Source organism: Meles meles, chromosome 1 (assembly GCF_922984935.1).
Source record: "Meles meles chromosome 1, mMelMel3.1 paternal haplotype, whole genome shotgun sequence".
Taxonomy (NCBI): Eukaryota; Metazoa; Chordata; class Mammalia; order Carnivora; family Mustelidae; genus Meles; species Meles meles.
This window is the reverse complement of record NC_060066.1, coordinates 210,228,032-210,247,071: the sequence shown is the minus strand read 5'-3', so window position 1 is coordinate 210,247,071 and position 19,040 is coordinate 210,228,032. Positions and strand designations below refer to the sequence as shown.

The following is a 19,040-nucleotide window of genomic DNA, read 5'->3' as shown; positions in this document are numbered from 1 at the left end:
GGGGTCCCCTGGGGACCCCCCACCCTCGAGCTCCTGGCCCTGGAAACTGGCTCCTGCCCCCACCACCGAGCCAGGTGCCATGGAGGGATCGGTTTCCCTGCTACAAAGGGTCCCGTTCAAAGGCTAGAGCAGCCCAGATTCTCCCAGCTGCCAGGCACCTGCAAGGACAGGCAAAACCAGCCCTTCATTCCCAACCACCCTTCCCCCAGGGCTGGGAAACATCAACAAAAGGCAGGGTGCCCTACCCACCCCCCCCTTGTCAGCCCATCCCTGGCCTCCACCAGACTCAGCCTGGCCCCAGCTGGTCTCAGTCCCCAGCAGTCCCAGAGCCACCTGTTGTCACTTCTGGCTGCATACACCTGTACCGAGGAAGGTGAAGCCGGGTTACCAGCTGAGGCTGAGGAACCCTCAAAGACTCAGTGTTGCCCCCAGTGTCTTCCCTTGGTCTGCTGAGGTGTCCCGACTCCTCTTTCTTGGTGGCCTAATTCCCAGAAGGCAACCATGCAAGGATGCCTCCCTCCCTCCCTCCTGGGTCCAGTTCCAGGTTTGCTGCCTGCGGTGGCGGGGGAGTAGGGGGGGTGGGGGGTGGGGGGGTGGGTGGAGGTGGGGGGTGGGGGTGGCCTGGGCAGTGGCACCAGGGCCAGCCAGCCCCTCCCTCTGCTCTGCGGCTCTTTGCATAGAAGAGCAGATTGGCTCCGAGGTTAACTCCCCAACCACGCAGCTCAGAACACAAATAATTTACCTAACATGAGCCCTTGATGTGTCTTGGTGATGTCTGGCTAATACAACTGTCTTTTTTTGGTCTGTTTCTCAAGACCCATAAAGTCCTTCCTGGAAAGGGAAGTTACAGGGAAAAGCAGGCCAGCCCAAGGTAGAGATGAATGTAAGTTACCTGAAGGTGGAATGGGCTGTCTTGTGAGGTAGTGAGTCCTCCATCCTAGGGGGCATTCAAGCAAAGGTTAGATAAGCCTTTTTTAGAGCTGTTTCAGCGGTGACACTGCATGGGCTGCCAGGCAACCTCCAACATCTCTCCCAGCACTGAGAGCGTGGATTGCGCCACCCGTCCTCATATTCTATGAACCCCACGGTGTTTAGCACCCAGTGAGACTCTTTGAAAAGGAAGTAGAAGCAGTGAGTCCATGTAAGCAGCAAAAAAGAAAAAAAAAAGAAAAAAAAAGCCCTAAAATGGGATGATGAAGGGTGGAAATGAAAGATTCTAGAAAACGCTTCCAAAGCAAAAAATTCCTAAAGGAGAAATGATTTCAGCTTCTAAACTTGAAAATACAGCTGAATACCAGCAAATCTCCCATGTCTGGGATGACGGGAGGACCGGATATCTTGCTTGGACTTGTGTTGCAAGCAGCCCGAGACCACTGCCGTCACACAGGGTGCCGGGTGTCTAGGGTAAGAGGGAGCACCTTCTAGGGTGCTCGGCGTCGGCTCTGGAACAGAGAGGGGGCGAGGTCACCTCTGAAGACTACTGACCTGTCCAATCTAGGATGGTATTTAGAATCTCCAGGTCCAAAAGGGGTCTCAGCCTTCTGTGGCCCTGCCGGCTGGGCTGGGGAGACCTCGGCATTCTTCCAAAGCCCGAGTTCTGCTCCAGGTCGCAATTAAACCAGCAAACATGGTGTTTTCAACCCTCCTTGCAGTGCCTCCTTGAGGAGAGAGGGCCCAGCTTCAGAGCCCATGGGACGTGGGGAAATCAGTGAGGGCACCCAATTCTGAGGGACATAACTCAGCTCACACACCAAGCTATTAAAAATCTTTATTGTTAATTTTTTTTTTCTCCAACAGATATATTTTTCGTCGAAATATGGAGCCACAGCAACACCTTCCCTTCCCCCGTTCAGACAGATCCCGGCCATCGCTGTTACAAGAGGCAGGCCCGTGACCTTGACGAGGGCAGGCTGGGGCAGAGAACACACCACTGGCCAGGACGTGGACCCTTTATGGGAGCTACAGGTACAAAGAGAGGGCAAAGGGCAACACGCCATTGATGCCTGGTGGCAGATGTCACAGCCTGGGGGGAGGGCACTGGGAAAAAGCTCCCCTTTCCCCAGGGGCTCAGCTGGGGCTGCAGGCCACGGAGCTGGGAGTGTTTGTGGATGCGCACATGCGCCACGGCTCCTGCAAGAAGATGCTGTCAGGCCCCTGCTGGAGTCCCCACGGTCCTTGTTCCTTGGGGACCAACAGTCTTTGCAGGGTAACCTAACCAGGTCAGCTAACCAGGGCCAGGGGCCCGCGTGTGGAGGAGGTCAGGGCCATGGATACTGTGACACGCAAGTCCTTCTGGGGCAAGGCCCAGACAATGCTCAGAGCACAGCACGACTGCCCACATGGTCCCAAGGCAGCTCCTGTGATCCATGACAGCCCCGACCCCGAGAAGGGGAGATTTCACTCCAAGGGTCGTCTCCTGGCTCTGGATACCTGGGGCAAAAAGAGGGCCTCAGCCATTTCCTATCTCAGGAGGAGGGTGGAGGCCCCTGTCCCTGAGGCCTGCATCGTTCTCTGCCTCCCCTCCCGGGTTCCACTCTGGTGAGAGATACTGGGAGAAGAGCAGGCTATCCCCAAGGGCACGGGGAGGACAGGGGGGAAGACCCAAGCTTCTTCCAGCCCTTCACATACGGCTGCTCCGCAATGTGTTTCTGGGGACCTGGGCTGAGGGCCAGCCTGGTGGGACCCGCTGAGCAAAGGCGCAGCCAGCTGTCTCAGATGGCACCTCATAAACGGTGACTCTGTCCATTCCAGGCTGACATGGAGAGAGATCCTTCTGGAGGCGGTGCAGTGAGGGGCACCGGTCTGGGATCCGAGAACTCCAAGGGCTGGCCAAGCCCTACTGCCCAGCGGCCCGCACCTTGGGATCCTGGCTAGCGGAGGTCAGGGCTGGGGGTTTAGAGCCAAAGGTCTCCCTGGCCTAGTGAGCCAAGCTTTGCGAGGTTCTGGGCTCCCAGGCAGAAACCTCTGCTGCACTGTGGGGTCTCAGGGTGGCGAGCAGCTCCTGCCCCTTACAGGAGGAGCCCCAGAAGAGGCCTCAGGAAGTAGATCTGGAGGAAAGGGCTGAAAAGACAGCCGCCCAGAGCGGTGCTCCTTTGCTGAGCACCCGCAGCCCCAAGAGGCCCAGATGGGGATGGAACCCCCCCCCCCCCACCACCACCACCACGGGGAGCTGGCTGCTTGCTAACCCATGGAAACGATGCCCGTAAATCTTGCCTGGTGGTCACCTCTAAGCTCTGGTCTGCGCCTTCAGGACGGCACAAACCTCCTCGGGGGCTCTGCTTTCCATGTGTAGACCCTGCATGAGGTCTTGGGGGTCCCCTCGCCAGGGCAGCCAGGTACGGTCATTAAAGCAAATGCACTCTCCAGGTGGATCCCCCGCGGGGCGGGGGCGGACCGAGGCAACGCGAGTCATGGATGAGCCAATGAGAAACCAAACACGCATCTCAAAAGCCAATCAAAGGCAAACACAAACAAAACTTGGGGAAGCAGCAGCAAGCTTTGTGTAATAAATATTGCAGAGCGCACTTGGTTTCTTTCTTTTCTTTTTTTTTTTCTTTTCAAGTCAAATATAACAACCAATGTCCCGAACCCTGTTTTCAGCATTCAAAAGAGAGAAGCTGTTGCTATCAGCAGAACACCTGCAGCCAATCAAAGAAAAAAAAAAAAAAAAAAACCACTTCCCACTAGCTGGCCAATCAAAATCCTTTTCCAGTTTAAGCAGCCAATCAGGCCTCTTCACATTCCTAAAAAGTGACCTAAATAAAGCACCAGATCTCGGAGAGCTTCCTGGGAAGCCATACACCGAGGCGCAAATTAAAAAAAAAAAAAAAAAAAAAAGTCAGAAATAAAAATAAAAGGTGTCTGTTGGTCAAGATTTAAAAATAAAAGGGTTTCTTTCTGCAGCCAATCAGGAGTCCGTCCCTTTAAGCCAATTATAACTGCACCACCGGTGACTCCCTCCACGCCAGCCCTGCTGAGTGACTGCGGGGTGGGGCGGGGTGGGGGTGTAAGGGCAGGGGGAACCGGGAAGGTCATCTGCCGCCACTCAGCTGGCCGCGGTCCTCACAGATCTCCTGGCAGCTTCCAGGGTGTTCCAAGGGGTTCACCGCTATTGCCTCCGGTCCTCCGTCTCCGACCTGGAAAACGCCATCACCACATCCTCGGCACCTGCAGACGGGGGGAAAGAACCGTCAGACGGGGCACTGCAAGGCGGCTGGGGCCGTTACAGCCCTGGTCGGCCCTAGTGTGGTCCTCCCTAGTACCCAATGCTTCCAAGGCAGCCAACCTCCTCTCTGGGCCTTCCTGACAGCCTGGACATGCAGGCAACCAGCCGTAGGGTGGCAGGGGGCCGTCGGGGTGAGGCTCCGAGGCTGGCTCAGGGCCATCCACTGACAGGCTGCATGACAAGAACCCAGGGCTGCTGGTCCTGGAGCAGACCTCTGCTCACATCCCTTGCTCCAAAGTCACCAAAGTCAGGGGCGCCGGAAACCTCCATCTTTCTTCTCGAGGCTCGTGTCCTGATCCCTTTGGACCATCAGGACTTCTAACAGCCAGCCCTCTTTGCCCAAACCCGGCACCTGCTCAAAGGAGCACTGCCGGGCCCATTTCCAGCCTGCAGCCGCCTGGCTCCCACCGAGATAGATAATGGCCAGAATCTTTATTATTGTTATTTTTAATCATGGATTTGAGATTCTGGTCCAGATGCTCACGAAATCACTTCCTTTGTCTTGTTTTCTGGAAGACAGGCTCTGACATGCAGCCAGAAAAGGCAAGAGGGAGGAGGGAAAGAGCTCAAAATACTGACCAGCCCAGCCTCCCAAAGCCGCGGGGCGCAGAAGAGGCTGCAGGCGGGGTGAGCTGAGCGGCAGGCCCCGCCCCGCTGGTGGGCCCTGGCCCTCCCTGGGGCCTGCTGCTGTCTCCCCTTTCTCTCTCTCTCTGTCTCTCTTCCTTTCTGTCTTTCTTTCTTTACATAGTATTTGTTTTTAAGAAAAAAAAATTTTTTTTTTCATTTCTAAGTCATCTCTGCCCCCAAGGCGGGGCTCAAACTCACAACCCCAAGAACGAGCCCCACGCTCTACCCACTGGGCCAGCCAGGCAACCCCCCCCCCTTTTCTAACGGAGAGTTCTTGGTCACGCCCTGAACAAGAATCAGCGGCCTGTGGCCTTTCTGCCAGACTTCTCTTCTGCACTGCTGGAGGCCTTCTCCCCAGCAGGGGAGGATGGGAAGAGCAGACCCAGGAAAGGCCACGGAAGAGGGGGCTAGTGTGCTTGTCCCACGGCATGTGACGCAGAGTCTGGGAAGGGCTGCATCCTGCCCCGGCCCCAGGCGAGGTGTGGGCTGGTTTCCTCCACACCACAAGAGGGGCCTCCGCCTCCTCCTAACTGCCCTACCACACCCAGGGCCGGAGGAGGCACCCAGCAGTGGGTGCTGCAGAAGGAGGGCTGGCCCACAAGGACACAGCATCGGAGATGGCCTTCACTCTGGCCACCAGTGCACCAGGCTGCTGCCGAGGGAACCGCCCAACCCCCACTAGCAGCCCACCAGCACAACCTCCATTCCTGAAAATTCCTCAAATTATCTGACTTCTTGGGATGGGGGCTCCTTTGCTTGGGAAGCCCTACAAATCCTTCCCCGGTCTTCTTGGGAACATTCTGTTCTCACCTCGGTCCTAGGACCACGAAGTATCACTGCAGGCAGAATTTTCCTAGCAACCACAGAATCCAAGATGACATCATACCCTGCACGGCAGCTGAGCCGGTCACCTACCAGATGCCGGCTCTTCCTGGGCAGGCGCCGCCTGCCCAGCTCGCTAATCAGAAGGGTCTGGCGCGGGCTGGGAAAGGGGGGTGGTTGGCCACGAGCAGGGGCAGCCCACCTGCTTCTTTCCTTGCCTGCTCCGTGGGCTCTCCCGCAGGGACCTTAGGCCTCTATACTGAGCTGCAGGCACAAAAATAGCACTGGCCGCTGGGAGAGGGAATGGTGAGCCTGCAGAGGGAACAGACCAGGGGCTGGGACTCCCCACGCCGCAGCCTGCCCGGTGTGTGTACCGGGGCTACACTCTGAGTCAGGGAAGGAAGTGACCTCCTCAAGGTCACACAGAGACTCGGAGGACTCCAGCTTAGTGAGACACCTGAATCAGAAGATCTGCCGAGCCCCCCCCCCCGGTGCCACAGTGCCAGCTGGTCTCCCGTTCCCGGCAGGGGTGGGGAAACCGGGAGCTTTCATTTTTAGAGCCTCCCACTTTGCTGCTGGAGCCGGGCGCGGAAAGGGCCCACAGAGCTGCTGCCCATCTTCGGCCCCGCTCCGTTCCCAAGGGACTTGCCTTTTCCAGCCCCCGCCAAGAGGGGACAGGCCCTTCCAGGGCATGGTCTGACCTGTCCTTATCATCAGCTGGCCAGCACTTGTCATCCCACCAGGGCCTGACCGGGAACCATGCAGGCCTCTGGGCAAGGACGCTGCTTTTCTCTCTCCTCTTCTCCGTGCAGTTTGGGCGGGCAGCCTAACGGGGAGGGGGCGCTGCTCAGTGAGCTGTTGTAACTGAACTCTAACAGTTTCCGAGCTGGGGGCCTCAGGCTGGTCCCCACGGTCCCTCCTTCTCCTTTAAAGTCCAGTAAGTGGCAGCTTCCTTGGGTGCTGTCCCTGCTGGCCATCACAAGGCTCAGAACAGGAAGGCCCAGCCCACTGCCTCTAGGCTGTCAGCTAGTTTCCTGGCCCATTTGACAGATGACGCGGCGTCCATCCCACTGTTAGCTCTGCGGGCACCGTCTGGACTCGGGCTCTGAGCTGCCATCCATCCCTTCCCACCTGAGGCAGGTGAGCGCGAGAGAAGCTGAGCAGCCTCTCTTGTTCAACACTGTCTGACGCGCCGAAACATAAAGATAGGCATCGCGAGAAAAGATAACACACACGTGTGTCTCTTACGAATACAGACATTCATAACACCCGTGATATGCAGAAATACTCAACAAAGTACTAGCAAATGATACAGCAACAAACAAACAGGATTCCATACACTGAACAAGCGAGATTTACCCCAGAAATGCAAGGGTGTTTTAACACCTGAAAATCAACTAATGTAACACAGACTAACCATAGGAAAAAGGGAGAAAAACCATGCAACTGTCTGAACAGGCAGAGAAAACACATCTGACAAAATTTAACACCCCTTTATGGAAACACGCTCAACACAACAGGAACAGACGCAAGCTTCCTCGGTCTGATGACGGGCATTTACTAAAAACCCACAGCTGTTATCATACTTAATGATGAAAGACTGGAAGCTCTCCCCATTGGAGATTAGGAAGAAAAGGATGTCCTCTCCTGCCATTTCTGTTCAACGTTGTGTCGAAAGTTCAATTCAGGGCAATCAGGCAAGAAAAAGAAGTAAAAGCATCTGAATTAGAAAGGGGAAGAAGTGGGCGCCTGGGTGGCTCAGTGGGTTAAAGCCTCTGCCTTCCGCTTGGGTCATGGTCCCGGGGTCCTGGGATGGAGCCCCGCATCGGGCTCTCTGCTCCGCAGGGGGCCTGCTTTCTCCTCTGTCTCTGCCTGCCTCTCTGTCTGCCTCTCTGCCTGGTTGTGATTTCTCTCTGTCAAATAAATAAAATATTTTTAAAAATTTAAAAAAAAAGAAAGGGGAAGAAGTAAACTCAATTTGCAGACGATATGGATGTTGTATATAGAAAATCCTAAGGAATCCACTAAAAAACTATTAGAACAAATAAAGTTGCAGGATACCAAATCAATATACAAATACCACTTGTATATTTCTATACATTAGTGATGAATAATCTGCAAATGAAATTAAGAAAACAATTTCATTTACGATAGCAGCAAAAATAATAAAACACCTAGGAACGAATTTAACAAATGGAGTATGGAATTTGTACTTGGAAAAGTGCAAAACGTCACTGTTCAAAAACATCACTGAAAGAAATTCGACACAACTCTTATCAAAATCCCAGCTGCGCTCTTCGCAGAAATTGACAAGCTGCTCCTAAAATTTGTAGGGAAGTGCAAAGGATCCAGAACAGGCAAAATCCTCTTGAGAAGGACCCACACTTTTGGATTTCGCTACAGCAAACTAGACGTGATGGGACTGGCGTTAAGGAGAGACGTGTAGGCGGTGGAACAGAACAAAGAGTTCGGAAAGAAACCCTCCCGCTTAGGTCACTTACGTTTTGACAAAGGTATGAAGACACTAGGGTGGGAAAGAAGTGAACAGACGGTTCTGGGACAGCGGGATAGTCACACGTCAAGGAGGAAGCTGGCCCCTTACCTTGCACCGTATACAGAAATTCACTCAAAAGACACCAACGACCCACATGGAAGTGCCAGGATTATAAAACTCTTATCAGAAAACACGGGAGTAAGCCTCCATGACCTAGGAAATGATTTCTCAGGCATGACACCCTAAGCATGAGCAATAAAGGCAAAAATCAACTGGGCTTTCTCGAATTTAGAAACATTTATGCTTCAAAGGTTACTACCAAAAAAGTGAAAAGGTGGGGGGCACCTGGCTGGCTCGTCAGAGGAGCCTGTGACTCTTGATCTCAGGGTGCTGAGTTTGAGCCCCACGTTGGTTTTAGAAATTACTTAAATAAACCTAAAAAAAAAAAAGGCCTTAAAAAATAAAATTAAAACAAATTACAATGAGAAGACTTACTATTAAAAAAAGTGGAAAGGCGGGGCCCCTGGGTAGCTCAGTGGGTTAAAGCCTCTGCCTTCGGCTCAGGTCATGATCTCAGGGTCCTGGGATCGAGCCCCACATCAGGTTCTCTGCTTGGCAGGGGGCCTGCTTCCCCCTCCCTCTGCCTTCCTCTCTGTCCACTTGTGATCTCTCTCTCTGTCAAATAAATAAAGTCTTAAAAAAAAAAAAAAGAGTTTCTAGAAAAAAAAATGGAAAGGTAACCAATAAACTGGGAGAAAATATTTGCAAGTCATGCGTCTGGTCAGGGACCAGTACCTAGAATACATAAATAACACAGCTCCATAATAATAAAAAGTCAACTCAATTTTTAAAACGGGCAAAGAACTTGAATAGAGATTTCTCCAAAGAGGTAAGAATGGTCAGCAAGCCCAAGAAAAGATGCTCTAGATCATTAGTCACTATGGAAATGCAAATCGAAGCTACAATGAGACACCACTTCACACCCACTAGCATGGCTAGAATCAAAAAGCGACAATGACAGGAGTTGGGGAGGAGGAGGAGAGGCTGGAACCCTCATACATCGCTGGGAAAATGCCAAATGGTGCGGCTCCCAAGCCCACTCTACCCTCAGCCTTCCCCATCTCAGTGACAGGACTGCCATCCTCTAGCTGCTCAAAAACCCCAGGTGGGGAGCAAGGGCCTGATTCCCCACCCCCACCCCCGTCCTGCGCACCTGCACCCCCGTGTGCACGCACGCACACACACTCTGCGCACAGCACACCAGCAAATCTTACTAGCTCTACTTCTTTTATTTTTTTAAAGGATTTTATTTATTTGAGAGAGAGAGACAGAGAGAGAGCAGGGTGGGGAAGCGGGGTAGGGAGAGAGAATTCCAAGCGGGATCCACACCGAGCATGGAGCCTACACAAGGCTCGATCTCACAACCCCCAGACCACAACCCCAGCCAAAATCAAAAGCCAGACGCCCAACAGACTGAGCTACCCGGATGCCCCTCTTATTTTTTTTTTAAGCGTTTTTGTTTCCATTTTGTTTAGTTACTGCTACGCAAACATGGGGCTCATACAACCCTGAGATTAAGAGTCATGTGCTCTTCCAAATGAGGCAGCCAGGTGTCTGATGTTGGCTCTACTTTTTATTAATTAATTGATTAATTTATTTATAAGAGAAAGAGAGCATGAGTGAGAGCACAAGCAGGGGTGGGGGAGGCAGGAGGGTAAAGGGAGAGGGAGAGAGAATCTTAAGCAGACTCTGTGTCACGGGGCTCAATCTCATGACCCCAAGGTCACAACCCGAGCTGAATTCAAGAGCCGGATGCTCAACCACTGCAAACTGAACCAGCCTGGCCCCCCGGCCCTTCTCTTCAACTGGATCCTTCTCTTCAACTCGATCCTGAATACACCACTATTTCCCCACCACCACCCAGTCCAGGCTACCACCATCCCTCGCTAGCTTCCTGTACCCCTTTTCTGGATCTCCCCACTCTGGCCCCTGATTGTCCATTGTCCACACAGCAGTCAGAAAGAAGTTCTTAAAAACATAAGTCAGACCCTGCCACTTCTTTGCTCAAAACTCTCCGAAGGTTTCTTAATGTAAGATTTCTCATCGCACTCAAAGCAAACTGAACTCCGTGCCTGACCTGCAAGACCCAACATGCTCTGGACTCTGGTGGCCTCTTCATCTCCTTTTATATACACCCCCTCCTCACTCCACTCCAGCCCCACAGGCCTCCTGGGCTCTCTGTCCTTCAGGCACAAGTAACTTGGTACCTCAAGACATTTGCACTTGCTGTTTCCTTTGCCTCAAGTTCGTGTCACAGCTCTTGCACTTGACGCCCGTGTCTGGGGAAAATCAGTTCCTCAGGGCCTCCCTGACCACAGCTTCTAAAACAGTGCCCTGTGCCAGTCCCTCAGGGGGCTGTAACCTGCTTCAACGTGACCTATGGAGTTATCTATTGTTGTGATCTGACTCCCCATTAGAAAACACATTCCATGAACCGGGGACTTTATCCTGTTCACTCACAAATTTGCAGCACCTGGAGAGTTCCTGGGACCCAAGATGAATCCTCACTTAATACGTGAGGAGCCTGACGCTCAGAGTGGCCAAGCAACTTGGTGAGTCAGTGGCCCAGGGAGGAAGTCTGTGCCTCCGTGCCTTCCCTTCTCCCACACACCGCCATTCCTCCTCGGGGGAAGCCAATAACTGACCTGCCCCGGTCTCCCAGAGCACTGTGGCGGCTCAGGCTTCCCAGCAGAGACTGGACCCATTCCTCTGCCCCTATCAGAATGGAACCAAGACCCAGGATTTAAAAACCACCACCAAAACAGCTCTGGGAGAGTTGGGAGAGAATTCAGCATGGAACCCACAGCACCATCCCGGGAGGACAGCAGAGCCCAGGCCCCCTGCCTCCTACCCCCAGCACACTGCCTGGCCTAGAGCTCTGCCAGACGTCTCCCTAGTCCCCTGGTTCACCTGCTGTGGAAACGGGGCCCAGGTGCGGGTGAGAACACAGCTCTCCGAACCAGCCAGGGCACCATCCCTCGCCCCATGCCAGCTCTGTCCCTTTAACAGAGTGCGGTCAAGTGACTGGGCAGAGAGAAATGACAACTATGCCTGAGCTTAGAAAAGAGAAGCTGGCCCCCCGCCGGGGGCGGGAGACAGACAATGGGCTCACTGGTCTGTTTGCAAGCTCAGGATGAATTCGGAGCAGCAGAATCGAAAGCCCAGAACAGGCTCCACCCGCTGCCGTGTCCCGGCTTATGGAGGGCACCTGCACCGGCCCTCAAGAAGCACGCCTCCCTACGGGGGCAGGGGGCTGGGGACACGGGACCGCATGGTATGGAGAACACCCCAGGGGCACACACATAACCACCAGCGTCTGGACAATTCTTCTTGCTATTTGAGGCTCTAACATAAAGTCTTCCAAAGGTCTTTTCATCAATATGTGAGCACCTCAATATGCTTCTGGAATTGCCAGAACACTGTCCTGGCAGCCGTCTGCTTCCAGCAGGCTCGGTGACCATGATGACAAAGAACAGCGAAGAGGAGCACGGAGGTAGACGCAGCCCCGAGGCTGACGTGGAGAGGGTGCACGTGGCCTACGGCACCATCCCGGCTGGAGAGATCCCAGCAGAGCCCCTCACCCTTTCCCGGGGAAGGAGGAGCTTAAAATGCAGCGACCCTGGAGCGCAAGCTTCTGGGCAGCTGAGCACTGCTCGGGACCCCACCCGCCCTCTCCAGGAGAGACCCTGCCAGAGAGAGGCAGGCACAGGGCAGGGGGAAGAGGGACAAGGCCTCCTAGGCCGCTCTGATGCGCTGATCTCGCAGTTTGTGCCCGCATTCCACCGAAGTGCATTCCACCGAAGCGCCGGATGCAGGGACACCGACCGAGCCCGAGAGCTCTTCCGGCTCTGGATGCTGCAAAGGCCACTCAGAACCGGCACTCAAAGGTGGTCGGGGAGGGAGACAGCTCTCAGGGCAGACCCTGCCTCGAAATCAACACATGGTTTGGGAAGCCTAGTCCAGCTCCCAAAGGCAGCCGGCCCCTGAGCCTCACGGTCCAGGCTGTAGCCCTGCACAGACGTTCCTGGAATAAAGAGGGACTCCCAGGAACGGCATGGGGGTGTCCCCATCACCCAACCTGGAGCCATGAGCTCCTGCAGGCCCCTGCGGCCCTCCTTGGCCATAGCTTCCTGGGACTACTCCAGAATCCGGGGTTCCAGGATCAGGGAGCTCCTGACCTCCGATGGGGGTGGGCTCACATCTTCCTTGTGAGAGTGAGCGACTAGGGACTGGAAAACTCTAGAAATGGACCCGAAAGCTCAGAGGCTTCAGATCCCCATGGCTGGACGCCGGAGACGACAAAGCAAGCAGGCTTCCAGACAGTCCCGGCCTCTGACCTGTCAAGCCCCGGCCATCCTCCCCACGCACAGCTGGCGGGCTAGAGAGGAAACGTGGCCACAAGCTCCAAAGTGCCCAGGGCAACTCCCGCCTCCCCGCTCTGCCCCTTCTCTGATTGTTGGTGGTAGTCCTTCCTCCTGAGCCCCAGGAGCTTGCTGCTGATACGAACTAGGGTCTGCTACCCAGCTACCCAAGGTGGCAGGGCTCAGCTACCGGCTCTGGGGAGATGAGCCGGGCAGCAAGGCTTCTGGAAAAACAGGTCCCAGACCCTCCTCCAAGGTGGGAAGTTTCCATGGGGATGGGGCTCCAGCACCACCCTGAGCTAGACAAACCCGCTGGGCGGCAGACGCTGGTTTTAGCAGCCCGGGGGGGTTCTATACCTCTCTGAGCTGGTGCCCAAGGTTCCCAGGGGATGGCTTTTACCTAGAGACAGCACGATGCTGGTTGCCATGGGGACAGTGGCCACAGATCCAAGGTCCCCGCAGCCAAACCAGGCTCCAGGCTGACAACCACATCACCAGGCACTCAGACCGCCCGAAGGTGAGCACATGGCACCAGACGCGGGGTGGGCTCCTAGCAGACGCCCTGGGCCTCCTGACCAGCCAGTGAGGGCCTCCCTGGGCTCAGGTTCCCTCAGTGGACCCTGGCACCCCAGCGCCTGGGCCTGGGTCTGACCTTGCCTACCTGGGCAATGTGCGTGCACACACACCTCCGTTTTCTCATCTGTGAAATAAATGGGACGGGTCCCACCTAGCCTGCCCACCTGACCGGCGAGGAAGACATCGGCAGCAAAAAGCATCATAATCGGCTTCGGGGGGGGGGGGTGTCACAACTTGGAGTTCTAGTACACCTGCTCTGCTCTAGTCCCAGGCAAGCTCCCTCAAACCCACCCCACACCCTCCCTCCCTTCCTCCCATGCCCCCACTGAACCCAACACACACACTCCCTACCTCTGGGCTTGTTTTCCCAAATGAGCTACTTGTTTTCCTCAAATTCTCCCCCCCGCCCCCCAAAATGTAAGCTCTCCTAGACCAGAGAGCTTGGCTGTGTGCAGAAGGGACAGAATTCGGGAGGAGTGGTGGGAGTGGTCAGGAATGACCAGGTCTTCATCTAAAACCCTGGTATATTCTCAAATTCAAGAGGGCATCAGAATCACCCCTGAGGGCGCCTGGGTGGCTCAGTGGATTAAGCCGCTGCCTTCGGCTCAGGTCATGATCTCAGGGTCCTGGGATCGAGTCCCGCATCGGGCTCTCTGCTCGGTGGTGAGCCTGCTTCCCTCTCTCTCTCTCTCTGCCTGCCTCTCTGTCTACTTGTGATCTCTCTCTGTCAAATAAATAAATTAAAAAAAAAAAAAGAATAAAAAAGTGCTTTAAAAAAAAAAAAAAAAAGAATCACCCCTGAGAGAGGGGGGCTATTTCAAATGCAAACTCCCAGGCTTGCCTGGCTGGCATTCTGATTCAGTAGAGCTGGGACGGGGGCAGGAGTCTGCATTTTTCACAAATTATCCCTGGTGATTCAGGGGTGGTGGTCTGTGCCCCGTACGCTGAGAGTTCAATGCTGCAGACTGGCCCTTGGCCCGCACCCCCAGCTCTGACCTGATGTCCCTTGTCCACCAGCATTCTGAAAGGGATCTCTGTCCTCCCACTTCCATTTCCTCACGGATCCCAGGCCCTTGGCAATCTGGCTCCCAGCCGGGGCTCTGCAGACACTGTTTTAGGAAAGTCACCACTGACCCTTTCATGACAAGCCCGGGGGGACCCTGATAATGACCCTGAACCTCCCCTCCTTCCAGAGCTGTACTATGTCCCCCGCTGCCTTCAGCGCCGTGCTCACTGGGCTCTGTCCTCCCTTCACTCTGCCTGCTCTCCCTGTGCGACCTTCCCAGGACTCCCCGCCTCCCCCGGCCCACGCTCCTGCACCTGAGCTCTGATCTGGCTCCCGTCCTGCCAGACACCCCAGGAGCTCCCCTTCCTGCCTCTCCGCTGCTCAGACCAGGTGCCTCTCGCCCTGGGCCCCGACTCTCCAGTCCTACCCCGCCCTCCCGGTTGCCCTGCCTGCAGGTCCTGGTCCTGAATGTCCAGCCTCTGAAAAATACCATCACTTCACATGCAGGTGTCCCTGTGACCCGCCTTACCCTTTGTCCTGCGACCTCTCCCCAGCGCCCACCCAAAGTGGATGACAATCTGACCTAGCCATCCCTCCCCTTCAGATCTGTGGGGACCCCTTGCAGTGCTCAGGATGGACTGAGCCCATGTGCCTTTCCCGCCAGCCACCACCCACCTGGCCACCACCACATCAGTCTTTTAAGGGGACACAAAGACTCCCAACACTCATGCTGGGCAGGCTCCAGAGGCTTCCTCCAATTCTTCCCTCTGCCACACACGTTCCCACACACCCATCGAGGCTTCGGCAAACAGCACCTTTCCTCTGTGGCTTTCTGGGTGGGCTTCCCTTCCCTCAGGATGAGTCACACTGCAATCTGCGCATTTGTTCATGTCTGTCCACCCTGCCAGACTGGTGGCTCGAGGGCGGGAACTGTCACCTGGCACCGCACTCGGCACATGGATGTATGGGCCAAAGAGAGCGACACTGTCCCATCTGCGCTGGACTGAGCGGACCCCTGACACCCCGCTCCAAGACAGAGATCTGCCTTTGATGGCGTGTTGGGAAGTCAATGCAGTGTTGCCCGAAGGGCCGTGAGACCTCTGAGGCCCTGTTCTGGTTCTGTGCACTAGAACCCACTAGGCTGGGTAAGGAAGGGTCAAAGCAGCCCTTCCCAGGCCAGGACCAGAGGCCGCACCGGGCAACGGGCCCTGTTTTTCAGCACGCCCCTGACCCGGACTTGGGATGCCTTTTTCTTACTGTGACCTGGGTTATCCCATACCCAATCCTTCTGATTGACTTTTCAGTCTGATTCAATGTATACGTGATCTTTTGGGTTCAATTCTATTATTACTAGGTTACAGGTAATTTTTATCTAAGTGTTGATTAAAGTTTAAAAAAAAAGATCTTCTTGTCACGTAGACTGGAATTCTCCCGAGTCCTGACTGCCGTTTCAGCCCAGAGCCTGTCATCGCGGGGAGACTCTGGGAGAAGCCTGGGAGCCCCACCTGGGAGCAGAGAGGACGCAGAACCCCCCGCAGACGGTCCCCGCTCGCACAGGACTCGCCTCCCGGAGGCCCGGTCGGCACAAGGATTCAGGAAAACTCCAGCTCTCTGTGCCCGAAGCTGGACTAGGCGCTGCACGTGTCACTGGGAACACAGCACAGATCTGGGTCCCAGAGGGCCCCGGACAATGTGCCAGCAGCCACACTGCAGAAAAGGCTGCAGGGAGCTCCGCAGCCAGAGGAGGAACCCCGGCTGAGCCCGGAAGGAGTCAGAGAGGGCTGCGTGGAGGAAGTGCGAGAGCAGAAGCTGGAGGGCGTGGGAGACGGCTGCAGGAAGAAGGCTGGCTGTGGAACAGGGCCCACGGTGCCAGCATCTCGCCGGGGGCTTTGAGAGGGCCACGAAGGGGGGAATGAGCAGAGGAGGGCAGCCCCTTGGTCAGCCGTGAACCCCGCGTGGTGGTGGGCCCTCCCCTGGTGTCACAGGCTTCCCCCGGGTGTGCCTAGGACCACAACTATTTTAACAAGGTTCCCAGTGTAACCCTGAGACCAAATGACCTATTTTAGGCTCCCTGGCAGCATACCCTGAGCAGCAGCTTTGGCTTCCAGGGGGGGATGCCAGAAGAGCCCTGGGACAGCCCAGCTGGCTCCAGGCTGGGGACGTTCCCTGGAAAGTCTCTTGGAGAAAGAGCGTGATCAGACCGGGGCTGGAGCAGACCTGAGCTGCCAGCGTGCCAGCACTGTGGCTCCCGGGGCCAAGAAGGGGAGTGGTGGCAGGCCAGGGGAGGTCCTGGGAGGCCCCGGGGCAGGGCAGGGACAGAAGCCTCCTTCAGAAAAGGGGCCGCGTCTAGACCAGTGCCCGGGACACCTAAACAAGAGCCTATCCACGGCACCGCATGAGGACGAGAGTTCTGCAAGTGCCTTGTCCTGGGGACGCTCAGCAGAGTGCCAGTGGGGGCTGGGGACCGGCCCTCGCTGGACACGCCATCCCCTAGCGAGAGAGTGCAGAGAACCAGCACATTCAAAGGCACCTCAGGCGAAGGGCCCAGGATTAAAAGGCAGCAAAAAAACGCCAAATGATTTCTTCTGCCTCTTAATTGATGTATTAATTGCCTAAATCACCCCTGTTGCTCAGATAAAACTCAGTACTGCTTAAAAACACACATGAACTTAAAGCCGCTCCTAGAATTCATCTCAAAATAAATGAAGAGGAAGGGTTACAAGGGAGGATGGAGGCTGGGTGCTGGCCACACCCGGGTTCCCGCCCCCACCGCTGGGCCAAAACACTCTGGACCAACCCTCTCCAGGCCTGTCCCCTCCTCTCTGAGGCGGGGCAGTGACAGCACCTGCCTCAGGACTGTCGCGGGGACTCACGGGGTCACACTTGCATGCTATGTACAAGGAAGCCGGCACACAGGAGGAGCTCAGTGAGTGTGTGCTGGTACTGTAATTAATAGCAAAAACGAGAAGGAAACGTCCAAAGGGGAAAGGACTGGTTAACGAATTATGGCACAGCCAGGGGGCTGCACGTTAAGCAATCACTAAAATGTTTTCTTCAAAATTGTTTTAAAATACTATAAAATTTGGGACACCTGGGTGGCTCAGGTGGTTCAGCATCTGCCTTCGACTCGGGTCATGATCCCGGGGTCCTGGGATGGAGCCCCGCAGCAGGCTCCCTGCCCAGCAGAGAGCCTGCTTCTCCCTCTGCCTGCTACTCCGCCTCCTTGTGCGCATGCGCGCTCTCTCTCTAATAAATAAATAAAACCTGTAAAAAAATTTAAAAAAAATACTATAATATCATCAGGGTGCCTGGATGGCTTTGTCAGTTAAAGCGTCTGCCTTCCGCTCAGGTCATGATCCTGGGGTCCTGGGTTCAAGCCCTGCATCAGTCTCCCTGCTCAGTGGGGGGGCCTGCTTCTCCCTCTGCTGCTCCCCCTGCTTGTTCTCTTTATCTCAAATAAACAAAATCTTTTAAAAAATACTATAAAATTAATCATAAGTAACACATGGATGTTAAAATGGATATTAAATGTTTATACTGTATGGTCCCAAATTTATGATGTAAATATGAACCTATTTTTCTTAAAAGATTTTATTTATTTGTCAGAGAGAGAGAGAGCTCGAGCGAGCCAGCATGAGCAAGTGCACAAGCAGGGAATCCGCAGGCTCCCCGCTGAGCAAAGAGCCCGGCGCAGAGCCCGATCCCAGGACCCCAGGATCATGACCTGAGCTGAAAGCAGACACTTAATGGACTGAGCCACCCAGATGCCCCAGAATGTATTTTAAAGCTACAAGCGAGATGCCCCGCTACCCTCAGCACCTCCCTGAAGGGGGGAGGAAGTGAACATGGAGATGGGGAGCTGCCGGAGCAGGCAAAACCAGGGAGGGCAGAGCCGCTGCCGTCACCGGCCACTGGTCACCGCTGAGGCCTAGGGACCTGGGTCTTCACCCCAGCTTCGGCGACCTTGTAGTTTTGGGTGCACCCGGCTGCCTGATACAAGCCTGTGTTTGAAAGGCTGATGGGTCCTTGACCAGGAGGTAACAGTGATCGTAGCCGAGTGGTCGGATTCAATCCGTCCAGCTTTTCTGCTGCTTCTCCCTTTCCCCGCTTTCTATAATGACTGTGCATTATCTTATGACCAGGAAAGAAGATCAACACGTGTTATGCACAGAGTAGCACCAGCGATGAGGAATGAACTCAGCATTCCATCAAGCTTGCTTTTTGGAAGCTGCAGCTCTCGACCCCCCACACCTCCAGCTGGCTTTCTCAGCAAGGCGACTGTCCGGGAGAGGTACTGATCTCCTCTGGCTCAGAGGCAGTCCTGCCTGGCTGTCAGGTCTGCTGGGCCACCCTGGGGGAGCAGGAGACAGTGCTCAGAGAATTGAGCACTTGCCTTTCTGGGGGACAGTGGGCCCTCAGACCCACAGCCTGGTCCCTTCATTTGTCCAAGCATGCCCTGGGCCTTGTGGGGGCCCAGCCCCAGAAATACAAAGGGGGAAACCACAGTCCCAGGCTGAAGAGGCTCAGAGTTGCTCAAGAGAGGACCAGGAGACAGTGTGGGGAGAAGCACGGCTGGGGCGCATGTGTGTGTTGGTAACCACAGGAGGGCCTGGCCCAGCCTGCGAGACGCAGGGGACAACGGCGGGTCAGGGCTGAGCTCCTCCCGGCAGCCCAGAGGCAAAGGCAGAGACACAAGGACCAGCCCCAGACAGGAGCTGAAAGCCATTTGCTACGGCTGTTTACAGGGCATGAGGTCACCATGTCCGGGGATCTTGCTGATCACACTAGGGGGCCGGATTTCAACCACAAGGCAGTGGGGGGCCACTGAAAGACTTTAAGTCAGGGAAAGACCTGCTGAGGGAGGGGTAG

The 19,040-nt window shown here is 55.2% G+C and overlaps 1 protein-coding gene across 2 annotated transcripts in view; it reads right to left on the bottom strand.

Annotated features, from left to right (window-relative positions):
• Nucleotides 1-1,754: 1,754 nt before the first annotated feature.
• CTNNBIP1 (catenin beta interacting protein 1) overlaps nucleotides 1,755-19,040 on the bottom strand; it is a 47,279-nt gene continuing 29,993 nt past the window's right edge. For both annotated transcript variants that reach the window (XM_045979361.1, XM_045979370.1), the window contains exon 5: nucleotides 1,755-4,167. In XM_045979361.1, coding sequence (XP_045835317.1) covers nucleotides 4,109-4,167 — 59 coding nt within the window. In that variant the 3' untranslated portion in view covers nucleotides 1,755-4,108. The remainder of the gene's footprint in view (nucleotides 4,168-19,040) is intronic.